This window comes from Ursus maritimus, unplaced genomic scaffold (assembly GCF_017311325.1).
Source record: "Ursus maritimus isolate PB19 unplaced genomic scaffold, ASM1731132v1 scaffold_1, whole genome shotgun sequence".
Classification (NCBI taxonomy): Eukaryota; Metazoa; Chordata; class Mammalia; order Carnivora; family Ursidae; genus Ursus; species Ursus maritimus.
The window spans coordinates 20,214,260-20,226,833 of NW_024423343.1; the positions used below are offsets into that span (position 1 = coordinate 20,214,260).

Genomic DNA, 12,574 nt, shown 5'->3' on the forward strand with positions numbered 1-12,574 from the left:
GCTGCTTACTAAGGAAACAAGAATGAAAACACGTAAGATTTACACTCAGGAAACCCATGTGTTTTTTATAGAGGGACCTTCTAAGCTCAGTTTCTCAGATTTCATGAGACATAAGGCCAGAGAGCTTGAGAAACCCACCTTCAAAAAGGTAGGTCCAGTGGTTATGTCAACCTCTCTACTGAATGGGAAGATTTGAGGGAGGCTTTCACATAAAGGTGAGTAAGGAACACAGGAAGACTGGTGTTTTGCAGGACTGGTAGGAGAGTGGGGGAGAGCTGGGGTTTTGCAGGGAGCGGGGAGGCCAGTAAAGAGTTGGAGACAGTCTCTGGAAGGCAAAAGGAGAATTTTGCTTTGACAAAGGCATGACATTTTGGAACACCTGCAAGCTAGGATGACAGTTCCTCAGGTTGGAGGGTCTCCTTTTGTAATGAGAAAATGTCATCAATACCTTGTCTTCCTGTTCTTTTTCTGGCATAACTTCTTTGTTTTTTTTCTCTGTACTAAATCCTTCAGATGGCATGCTGAACACTTCCATCTACGGTACTTCACCATCTTCTTACATTTCCCAACTCTGGCCAGCGACAGAGATCTTGTTGCCACGGCAGCCTCTGTCTGCTGCTCCCTTCCCCCACCCCAGGTCCATTCATCCAAAGCAATACCCCCATCACTCCCTTTATATACAGAGACAAGTGGCCATGACATGGGAGCTCCTGGTAAAAGGACCTGATGATTGGTGATGCCTTGTCACAATGGCTGAAAGTCAACAGAAGAGCTTGGTTGGGTGGTTGGGGAGTACTGTGACATTTGGGTAAAATCAAGGAAGTACCTATTAGGACTGCTAGAATCAGCTGGCCACCCATCAGTATAGCCCATATGAACCACCCCGGAGGTCACAAGCTAAGTAGAATTGTCTTGGCCTTTCAGACCCAGTATCTTCAAAGCCTTGATTGGCTGACACATTTAAATATGCATTCCTGGTCCCATCATCTTATTTCTAGAAAGAGCTTTCTTAGCAAGGATTTGAACAATATGGACATTTTTAAATGAATGTATTGAAGTATAACTGACATACAATAAACTGCACATATTTTCAATGTACAATATGATGAGTTTTGACATAGGTATAAACCCATAAATACACCTACACAAACCTAGATAATAAGCATATCCTCCACTCCCAAAAGTTTCCCTGTGACCCTTTGTAATCTCTCCCTCCTGCCGCTCCCCAGCCCCAACTCCAATCCCCAACAATGCAGAGTTCAAAACTCTAGTCCAGCTTATCTTGGTTATCTAGTACCCCTGCCCTGTCCCCCAGAACCTCACAGAGATACAGCTTCAACCTCAAGAAGTTCAATGTCTGGGCAGAGAAGATATGTATACAAAAAAAATTCTGGTAAATGATGGTAAAAGAATCTGGTAAATGATGTAAAATGTACCCAAAAGGTGAAAAGTTCATTGAAAAAGTACAGAGTTCGGGACCTTATTTTGAGTTCTGAAGGACATATAAGAATTTAATAAGTAAAGCTGCTAAAATATAACAGTTCAAGTAAGACACTGAATTTCCCATGAACGCCTGTGCATTTCTACATTTCAAATAACCCAACTTAGCTGGAACAGCTGGGGTTCCCTGAGGGCGAGAACAGGAGACATGACTAGAAAGCAAGGTTGAGGTTGAGAGGGCAAATATCGTAGGGAAGTAAAGAGTTTCACAAACGTTTTGAGCAAGAATGACATGATTAGTCTTGCTTTAGGAGGTTTCATTGGATAACAGTTGGCATGAAAAGAGAGATTCAAGTAGCTTCAATAATTATATAATCCAAAAGTAACAAGGATTGGTCAAAGGCTGACACCCCAGCACATGAAAATGTCAGCATCATGAAGGAAGACTCAACACGGACAAGAAAGGAGAGGGAAGTGTGCAGGAATACACTTGGATGGTTGGGTGGGGCCAGAAGACAAAGACCGGCAGGGAGGCCCCAAGACATAAGTCATCTCCTTTTTTCCTTTCAAGCCTGGTGTCAAGCACACTTCCTGAATGATGGTTCACCCACTCCAAGAGGATCTATCTCACGTGGGGGCAAAGGAAGTGATAATCCAAGCACCTCCCACAGTCCCTCTAGTTTCCTGCCTCTTGCAGACTCTAGGAAGCAAGGAATTCTACAGTAGTCTTGTTGGTCTTTTAATGTAAGACCTAAGGTTTTAATCTCAGGGAATGTAACAAAGGTTGGGAAGAGAGAAAGAGAGAGAAGAAAGAGAGGGACATAGAGTTGCATTTTAACTACCTATGTACACATTTGTGAAGTTGAGATTATTCTATGTCCTCTTTCATCAAAAGTTACGAACAATCCAGTTGTTTCCACCCCTGCAGAATTCAGATCTTTAAACTAAGAGGATTGGAGTCAATGATCATAATATTATGCCCTAGAGAAGGTTTGATAGGACAACTGATTTATTCATCCAAATTTGTATTGAGGATCTGCGATTGCCTCTGGGCCTGTGTACTTCTGTGCTCTTTCCTAGGCATTCATGGTGGCATGGGTCAGAGTGAGGAACGGGCAAAAAGGAAGTGATGGAACCGTGTACATGAGATCTCAAATTATGACTAAAATATGCCTGAGAACTCACTAGCTTAGGTGCATATCTACATGAATCCCCCTTTCTCACACACACCAAATACGTGAATAAATCCTCTTTGTGAACAAGATACCTTTATTCAAGAACTTTGTTTTGATAAATAATAGCAATCCACCTCTCAATTGGCAAGGATTTATTGACAATCTCTTGAGTGCTTATCTTTGTGTTCAATATTTTTTTTTAAAATGTAAATTATGTCTTACATGAGAAACGATTCTAGTTTCTTACACAAGAACAGCCCAGCTCCTCCATTTATTAGCTGCAGGGTCTTGGACAATTTACCCAGCCCCCCCGGTCCTGGAACACAGCAGTAATAGTACCAACCTCACAGGGTTGACGTAAGGTTTACATAAATAGGTTAATATCTCCAGACTACATACCATATTCCTGGCGCTGTTCGAAGCACAAGCTGCTGCCGTGGTCTGTACTCCCAGAGTGCAGTGCCTGAAGGGAGACACAAAGGTGAGATAATAAAGACCAGTGAAGACTGGACATCCATCCCAAACTGCAGACTTCTTTATCTCTAAAGGAGGAGGTTGAGGTCAGGTAGGGGCGAAGGACACATGGGTAAAGTGAGTCTGGAAGAACTTTCTATGTCAGAGCAATGGTGGTTGAATAAAGCCTCCTTTAGAGAAGCTTGGCTGTGAAGCAAAGGAGAGGGTGGCTCCTAGAGAGAGGCTTGCCTTCCTCTGCTCCAAAACAACCTTCACTCCCCACTACCTCACGTCCTGTCTCTCGTCTACCCACTGCACTCCTGACCGCACCCTCTACTCTGTCTCTGCAGGAACCCAAGTGTCACATGCTCTACAGAGTCAAATAAGGTAGGACTGGAAAAGGAGATGAGGTTCCTGCCGTGCTCTGCACAGTGCCTGGTGCTCAGTAGGTCCCCAGGGAGTGCTATGGGCACCCCACATCTGGCGCATCCGTGTTTGAACTGTTACTTTGCAATCTCACTCTTTCCTGAGTTTTATTCTGCTCTGTCTCCTTCCTCAGCTGCCTCCCCTAAAGTGCCCAAGGGTTGATGACGAATCCTGTAATTTTGTCCCTAGACCATCTCTTCTACTCCTGTAGATTCGACCACACAAAACTCTGCTTTGCCAATGCTCAGCTCTACATCACCAGCCGTTGTTCTTCTGAGCTAGTTCCCTATATTGAGTCTGTCCACTGAGCACACAGTAGTGGACTTCGGGTCTGTCCAGTAGACATCTCCATCTGTGCAAAATGGAAACCAGGACTTTCTGTCCAAATGCAGGTGCTGCTGTAATATCTACTGGTGGTTATTCACTCAGGACAGAAGTCTAGGTCCCAAACTCTCCCTTCATAGCTCTTTCCTTTCCTCTCCTCGGTCACCTCAACGTTTTATAATCCACTGCTTCTTCTCCAACCCCATCACTGACTTGGGTCGGTGTTCTCTGGGTTTTAATATTCAAGCCTTTTGTCCATATTTCTCTTCTTGGTGAACATTAGGTATATGTCACCCCCTAGGTGATTCAACTCCCTGCCTCTATCTACCAGGGCAGCGAATACAGGAGGAGACACTGTGCAGAAGCACTAAAGTTAAGTAGATGCAGATTTAATTCCCTCCTCTGCTGTTTCGTATTTATGTATCCTTAAGCAATTTCCTGAAGCCTATAAGGAAGTAATTTCCAACTGGGCATTTAGTTTCCTCATTAGTAAAATAATATGCTTGCCATTAAGTCCCTGTCCTTCTGGCTTTAACTAAAAGAAGACTTTTAAACCAGAGAAATGAAATAATCTGTCCAAGTTTAGTAGGTCGAGAGGCTTGGATCCAGAAAATCAGTCTGACTAAATGTTGAAGGAAATCATCCCAGGTCCTACCGCTCAGCCCTTCTCCTGTAGGTTTGGTTGCTGATCTCACACAGACTTTGTGACATCCCAGAGCGGGGAAGTCCAAGGCCACAGTGGCCTGGTTTCTTCAGATGCTCCCCTCTGCCCCATCTCAAGGCTCAGAAAACCATCTTCAGGTAAATAACCAGAAAACCCATGTTCGAATTCTAGCATCTACCATGACTGAGTGCAGCTACCCTAGGATACAGCAATGTTGCCCATCCCTTAGGACTCAGAGGACTTTCTTCAGGAGCACAGAAAAAGGTACCACCAAGGAGAGCATGGGGAAGGAAGAGGAAAGCAGCTGGCGAGTTCTTGAGTGTGTGGTCCTGAGGGAGTATAGGAGGAGTAAAGGGAACAGTTGGGGGTTGTGTAAGAGGAGGGGAGAAAGGAGATGGTGATGGAGGCATTAGTGAAGAGGCTTCATTTATTCTCAGGCACGTGACATGGTCTCAGCGAGCCATTTACAAGAATTCATCAAGCCCCCATTTACAAATAAGACATTGACCAGCTCTCCTGGACTATAAAGATGAATTAGATAGAGCTGTCTCGATCTGGATGTTTACCATCAGAAGTATCTTAAGTGAGAAGGAACTTCAGAGGCTTACAAACAGCCCTGAACTTGGGGGACCTGAGGCTTGGTTTATGCTCTGCTATCATCATCTGGAACGTATCTTTTAATAAGAGGCCAGTATAATCATCTTGCACTGGGTCTCACAAATAATGTAACTTGTTCCAGGGAGACATGGCTTATGAGGAATAGGCATTGCAGAAACTTTCAAGTAAGCCAGGCCAAACCATAGCTAAAAGGGTAACAAAATCATAAGGAAAAATCTTGAAAATGTCAAGTTGGCCTTGTGTGTCCACTGAAGAACCTTCTGAGACTCTCCTACCCTAACCAGGGAACTTTATAACCTCATTTTGTCTTTGCTTCCTTACAGCATGGAAAAACTGCTCAATACTATTGCAGGACAGTGCTCTCCAGGGGATATAAATATTTCCACATGGTGATACAGTCTTTACAAGAACTCTAGAACACCCCTGTGGCATTACCCTCCACAGTTCCTCCCAGAACAAAAATAAGGCTGCCCATCATTGAGAATGTCTTGATCAATAAAATCTGATCAGTGCAACACTCAAAGAATCTGTGTCTTCTGGTGGGGGGAGCGGGGGAGAAGGGTGTCATTACTGAAGCAAAAGGTTTTTTTGAAGATTTCACTAGGCAGTCATCCTTGCTGTCCCGGCATAGGTGTGTGAAGGGCAAAGTGTCACCACATCTTTGTGTTTTGGACCTCAAAATTCCAGGATTTATGAAAAAGTTACTTTGTTCCCCTTCTTCAGTATAAATACAACCAAACCTACTTCTCAAAATATTAGAATTCTTCCCAAAAGAACAATGCAGAAACCAAATAGGCAACAATTCTGTCAGACAAGCTTTCTTTGTCAGTTCCAATTTTCAAGATCCTCGAGAAGCAAAGTAAGATTGTTCTTCCAACATCTCTTCTCTCCTTCACCCTCATTGCTCACCACTAAGAGTGGGAAGTGGAGTTTCTGCCCAGCACGCCAAAGAGACACCATTGGATTGTTATGTGCTGTCTTGACCTAACTCTGATCAGTAGAGTTATAACAGGCATTAATGCTAAAAATAATCCAGAAATACTGAGAGTCTCCTCTGGCCAATGTACCCTACCTGTGACATTGGTCACAATGCCTTGCAATCAAGTATAAAGGCATTGACCCTTGACTGTGGCAACAGTCTGTCACTCTGGTCCTTGGCCCCTTTTGGTGACAACTCTTCTCCCTTTCACAGGGCAGGTGCCTTCAAACTCAGTGACATGATGGCGCTTGGCGGGTGGGATGACTTCAAGAGGGCAAGGGCTCCTGGCATGTGGCTCCCAGAACACGAAGGGTGAAGGGAAAAGCAGAGAAAGAGCACAGAAAGAAAGAAATGGGGGGGAAAGGCCATAAATCTCAACAGTAGTGCTTCATGGCACAGTGGCAAGAAGCCTGGCCTGGAGATGGGGAGATCTGGCCTTGACATCTAAGTTTGCCTATAATTTGTGACTTTGGCCAAGTTACCCTTCATCCCCAGACCTATTTATTATGAAACTGTTCTCTAGCAACCCTACCAACTCAAAGTTCCTCACTCCTGTTGGTAAATGGATAAAACACATTTGTTCCTAAAGACCACAGGAAGCCAAATGATTGAATATGTGTGATATTTTCATACCATAACACCCCCTTTCTATTCTGAGGCCACAGCCCTGGTTTTGCCTTATGGCTGAAGGGAACTGTATTCCCAGTGCATTCCAGCAAGGGACAGCTTCTTCTTCACTATGGTATAGACAGGGTCATATGGTCAGTGGGGTCAGGAGCGTAGTTAATGTGGAAACTTTATTTGGAAGCTTCTGAAGCATAAAATTTGAATTTACTTTGTGAACTATTATATCATGTGGCCTTATTGTTAGTAGTTACAAAAGGAATGGACATAGTCAAATAAATTTTCGTAGGTCCAAAACTAAAAACAAAAATAAAACTTTGAATTCTCTCCAAGTGAGAATTTCAAATTTGTGCAGAAGACCTCCAAATTCACATCCGACCTCTAAGAACTCATTATGCCCCCCCCCCCAGTAATCCGTCTTCCTTCAGTATTAGATTCCTTCACTGTGATCTCAGCAGCACATGTAAGAGAGAAAAGGCAAAGAGACGGAGAGTGAAGGCCACATCTCCTCTTAAGTCCAGCAGGGGAGGCAGCAAGGAGCAGTGGGTGGTCTCTGGCACAGGAATCAGCAGTTCCGGGTCTAGCCATGGCTCTTGCACTGCCAGAGTGCAGCCCTTGGACAAGCCTCTTGGCCTCCAAAAGGAGGGGGTCCAGGTGACTCCTGAGGAACCTCCCAGGGCCATTGGTCTTGTGATGTGTTTCCCACCTTTTAACAGCCCAAACCCTCTCTTCCTGGAAAACAGAAATTGTTTATGGAAAAACAGTTTGGGAAAGCAGTCAAAAGGGATGAGAAAGGAACCTGGAGGACAAATGGGAAAGAATCCCAACAAATCTTCAGGCAGAACCCAGACATCCTCAGAACCAAGATGCTTCCTTGTTTCCCAGAACTGGACGGAAAGAGGTGAATGGAGTTGGGATCCCTTCTTCCTTGGCTTTGGGCTCTGGTTTCTCTTTATTCCCTACTGGAGACATCAGATGAGTCCTGAGCTCAGAGACCTCTGTCCCTGGTGAGACCCCTCTCTCGGCAGCTTTCTCATCCCCTAGCCTGCCCCTGAGGCCCCTGAGCCTGCCCAAACAGCAGTGGCAGCAGGAAGAGCAAGAGCAAAGAACACAGGGTGTGCATGTGAACAGGGTAGAAGGTCCCCACTTCCCAGCTGAGGTCAACATCTGGAGAGACTTAGGCTTTAGAGAGGGATTCAGACTGAGTCATCGACATGTGTAAGGACTGTCAGCAACTTTTCCATTTTCCTTCTTAATAAGCCCCAATTCCTGACCTGCTGGGGAGATCCAGCCCTGGGAAGACATCTACTAGACTAACCAGGAAAATCAATGGAGTGAGTTTGAATTGGAGAGGTGAGATGGGACCCCACTAGAGATCTGACTTCCAAAACAGTGATGCCCAAAGCACCCACCTCTTCCTAACCTAAGTGAGGGGCCATTGGAAGCGCTGGCTTCCAACCTCTTCTCCACGGCACCACTTCGGCCATCCTTCTGGGAGATAAAGACTACTATTCTGTTTATCCATCTGTTTTCAGGCAAGATAACACTCAGCCCCGAGAGAGAGAGAGGGCTGACAGCTCCTCTTCCACAAAGACAAGAACTTCAGTTCTCTCTCCATGTCCCCTTAGCAATATCAGAAAATATCCATTTTCTTGCAGCAAGAGAAACAAAACTAAGACCCACCAAGGAAGCCAGAGTATGGAGGAAATAGTTTTATTGGGCATCTCTGTTACTCCTGTGCTGGATCATTTAAAGGAGTTCACATAACCACTCTGTGCCTCAGTTTCTTCATCCAAAAAAGAAGAGGAAAGAAAAAGAGCAGAATTAGAGGTAAGAAGACAGTCAGCAGACTGGATTCACAAACAGTTCTCCAAAAAATCTTGGTTCCGGGTCCACTAAAGGTCAGGAGTGAACTCATTGTGCTCTATCTAAATTGCCCTTGGCTCAAGCAACACTGGGGCAGAAATGGAAAGAGAAACAGAGACGGGCAGCTGTGCCCAATGCTCAGCCCCGCTCTCTGTCCTCACTCCGGGAAGCCTGAGCCAGAAGCCAACCCAAACACCCGCAACCCCAGCCCCGACTGGCCTGAGAGTGCCTCCCCCCACACTGGGCCCTCTGCTGCTGGAGTTTCTCAGCATGGGTGTCTGAAACCAAACTCCTTAATCCTAGGCGAAAGGGGACTCTTCTTTGTTTGTTCATCAGTTCTCAAGTCTGGCTGCCTTATTCCCTGTGACCTCAGCTTCCCCTGGGCAGAGTGGGTCTTTGGGGATGGGACGGACTCAGGGCAGGGGGGAGAGAAATACGATCCAGTCTCCAAGACCATCCAGAAAATGTCTTTCCAACTAAAGCGGCCAGTTCTTCTGCAAATGCTTAAGTCAGCAGGCTTAGGAGCAACGGGGCCTATGATGGAGACAACGTCATTTTGACCTTTCCCTGTCTAGAAATGCTGCTACATGGTATCCAGAGTCATTCTGTGTCTTACTGTCTGTCCTCATAATACCCAAAGAGTGAGAATGAACGAATGTTTATTGACCACCTACCGTGGACTATGTCAGTACCCACGGAAAATGCAGTAGAAATAAAAAACAACCCCTAACTACAAGGTGCTTACTGCAAAAGTCAGACAATGTCAGAGATCACCTAACCCAAGCAGTGCCTTACAGAATAAAGTAGCTGAAGTCCGGAGAAGTGATAGGGCACAGTCAGGACCAGAACCGAGACACACTGCCTCCTCTTGAGATCAGACTCATGCACACTAACAGCAATGTGGGCATGGAACAGGGTGTCACGCACTTAGGTGTGGTTGACTTTGAGAACATATTAAGGACCATGCGCATTGGACAACTTACAAAGAACAATGAGAATCTGAAAAGTCAAGGAAGCCTTCCCTGGAGAGGTGAGACAAAATGGGGAGGATTTAGATAGTCAGAAAAATCGAAGGACTTTTTATTTATTCAACCCTTCTCGGGCCCTTACTGGGCTTCTGCTCTGTGGCAGGATTGTCCAAGGCCTCCAGAACATAGAGCAAGAAAGACGATTTTTAAACTTCTGCTTCCTCAGAGCTTGTTTGTAGGAGGAGCAAGGCTGGAGTGTGCAGGAAAGTCCCAAGATACAGAAAGGCAAGGCTGCAGCCTGTTTCCTGGAGCTCCTCCATCTTTGAGTGAATCAAAGTCTCCAACAGAACCCGCCTGGAAACAGGATAATGGAAAGTGTCACTTATGATGGCTTTTCAAGGAATCTGGGTTTCAAAACATGACTTGTCCTTTTACCTATAATCAGAAATGCCGAGAGTGGAACTTGAACTAATTCTCTTTTCTATTCAACCAACTTTTGCTAAGAACCTGATGCGTGCAAGGTGCTTGGTTCTTGAATGAGGATGATGGCAGAGGAAAGAAAAGGAGGGACAGAAAGAGGAAGTAAGGACCAAGTTCTATTGAAATGTTTTTCAAAGGACTGACTGTAAGGTATGAAGGAGGAAGAAGAAAAGGTTGGCTGTTGAATACGTTGCTGGGGAAGTTGGAGACAGTGGATATCTCCAGCTCACGCTTCTCCTTGGAGCTCCACACCCTTGAACCCAGCAATCATGCAATATCTCTCTTTGGAAATCTCCAAGGCAGCTCAACCCCGAAATGTTTTAAACCAAACTGCATGACGGTCACTGTCCCCATGCCTTGCCTTTATCCCAGGGAGTGGCACCAGCATCCAGATAGCTGTATTACACAGAAAAGCCACACCATCTACACCTTCCTCTGTCACCAAACAAAGCCAGTCCCTCCATCACCAAGTCTGTATCTCCTGTCCACATCTCTACATCCTGATCCACACCCTTTCCGGCCCAGGCCTGAGCCATTATCAAATATTTCTCTCTCCGGAACCACTACTATTGGCACTAGAGTCCCCTCTACTCACTCTACGTCCCCATCAATCCACCTTCCACCCAGCAGCCTCTAATCTTGTCAAGTTACCCTCGTAAACATTTTTCCATGGCTTCCCAACACACATGAGCCTAGTCTGGTCTCTAACCTCATCCTGCACCATGTCAAGATGTAATTATCCTGCACCCTTTTGAGAAGTAATGCTTTACTGATTTGTGTAGATTTCTAATGACTTTCTCCCTGATGGGGCTGAAAGCCCCCATGAAAACAGGTCAGGGTCTGGTTTTATCCATAACTATATTTCTAGTACGTAAGTGCGTAGTGTGTACTAGGGGGTCAATAAGTAGCTGATGACTGAATGTTTTAAAATGGGGAAGCCAATGGTTCTCAGCACGGGGTGACTGTACCCCTCCCCCAAGTCAACGTTTGGAAACATGTTTGGTTGTCACAGCTACTGGCATCTAGGGGTAGAGGTCAGGGACGCTGCCAAGCATCCTCCAAAGCACAGAACGGTCCCACGACATTACTCGCCCCATAGGGTCATAGTCAGATGAAAGAGAAGGAATATTTATATTTTGCTCATATTGAATTGGGTTCCCTAGAGTCACAGTCTTACAGAAATACATTTGTGATCTCCCAGCGCTGTAGGAGATTTAAATACACGCGCATGTACCCACGCTCAACAGCCATTCCATTTCCTACAGGCGGGAAGTAACTATTCTACTGGTCTCTCGTACTCCCCAGATGCCTGGCACAGAGCTGAAATTGAATTGCCCAACAACGCCTGTCTGGAAATCCTCATTTAACACAAAAAGGGCCTCATAACTGAGGCTAGGCCTGAGCTGCATTCGAGGGGCCACCTTATTTCTCATATATGACCAAAGTGCAACAAAGGCCTTTGACATCACAGTGGAGCCCCACCCACCTGCTAAGCCACACCCCTTCACAGTCACAATGGCTAAGGCCTTAAATACCCAGACTCCTGGCCTCGGGGCCCTGCAAAGCCCCTCATTTTGGCAGAAATTACAATGTCGACCAGCCGCAAATTAAAGAGCCATGGCATGAGGAGGGGCAAGAACCGAGCTCCTCACAAGGGAGTGAAGAGAGGTGGCAGCAAAAGAAAATACCGGAAGGGCAGCCTGAAGAGTAGGAAACGGGGCGATGATGGTGAGTAGGAACGAGCAAGCGAGTAATCAAACATGGGGACTCACCCCAGGGGCCCTTCCTGTTGGAGTTAGCTTTTCCCGGACCCAGAATCTCAGCCTGAGAATTTCATTTCTAGTTCAATTCCTACTGGGGCAGGAAGAGGGAAATGGGGGTGTTCTAACCAGCGTCCCTGTTGCAAACCTGTCTTTCCCCTACAGCCAATCGCAATTACCGCTCCCACTTGTGACGCCACCCGTGGGCTCCGTCCTGGTGGACTTCATACAGCACCAGGCAGCAATAAGAGGATGACAGCCAGAGAAGAGCCTATCGTGTGGGTAAAATGCCAATCGTGACGAAATGAGGAATGTATATGTTGGCTGTTTCTCCTCAACATCTCAATAAAATTTTGAAAACGGAAAATGTTTCTTGATCTTTTGGCTGGAAAATGGGCTTGGGCAGACTTGGGAAAGAATTGGCAGGTATGAAACCATCCAACATGACCTTGGAAAATATCAAGAGTAATTTGTGCTGGACTCTCTCCCCATGTGCCCTGGCACTGGCTGGACACCATTACCACACTCTGGTCTTGGTCTCTGTGTGCGATCTCCCTCCTCACTGTGGAAAGGGACCAGAGAGAAGAGACCTGGAAGAAATGCAGTCCTCAGTGCCAGTTATGAGCCATAAGATAGAACAAGGGACCCTGAACCATGGACCATGGGCTGAACTAAAGCTAAAAGACGGGTCCCAGGGATGGATACAGATTTCTGATGCTTGTGTATGTGCAGGACTAGGCTGTACGTATGGGGAGACACTCTGGGCAGAGACCTCCATGCCAGCAGGGATATTGCCC

The 12,574-nt window shown here is 45.9% G+C and overlaps 1 protein-coding gene across 1 annotated transcript; it reads left to right on the plus strand.

The window, feature by feature from the left end:
* The first annotated feature begins 11,606 nt into the window (after window positions 1-11,606).
* On the plus strand, window positions 11,607-11,971 carry TNP1 (transition protein 1). The gene is made up of 2 exons (XM_008690481.2): window positions 11,607-11,745; window positions 11,943-11,971. The coding sequence occupies exons 1-2, from the start codon at window positions 11,607-11,609 to the stop codon at window positions 11,969-11,971; spliced, it is 168 nt and encodes a 55-aa protein (XP_008688703.1).
* Window positions 11,972-12,574: the final 603 nt, after the last annotated feature.

What these genes read in the sequence shown, in the direction of transcription:
- TNP1 (XM_008690481.2), top strand. Translation starts at nt 11,607, where the DNA reads ATGTCGACCAGCCGCAAATTAAAGAGCCATGGCATGAGGAGGGGCAAG. An exon ending in TAGGAAACGGGGCGATGATG is followed by an intron (nt 11,746 to 11,942) that starts GTGAGTAGGAAC and finishes TTTCCCCTACAG; the next exon opens with CCAATCGCAATTACCGCTCC.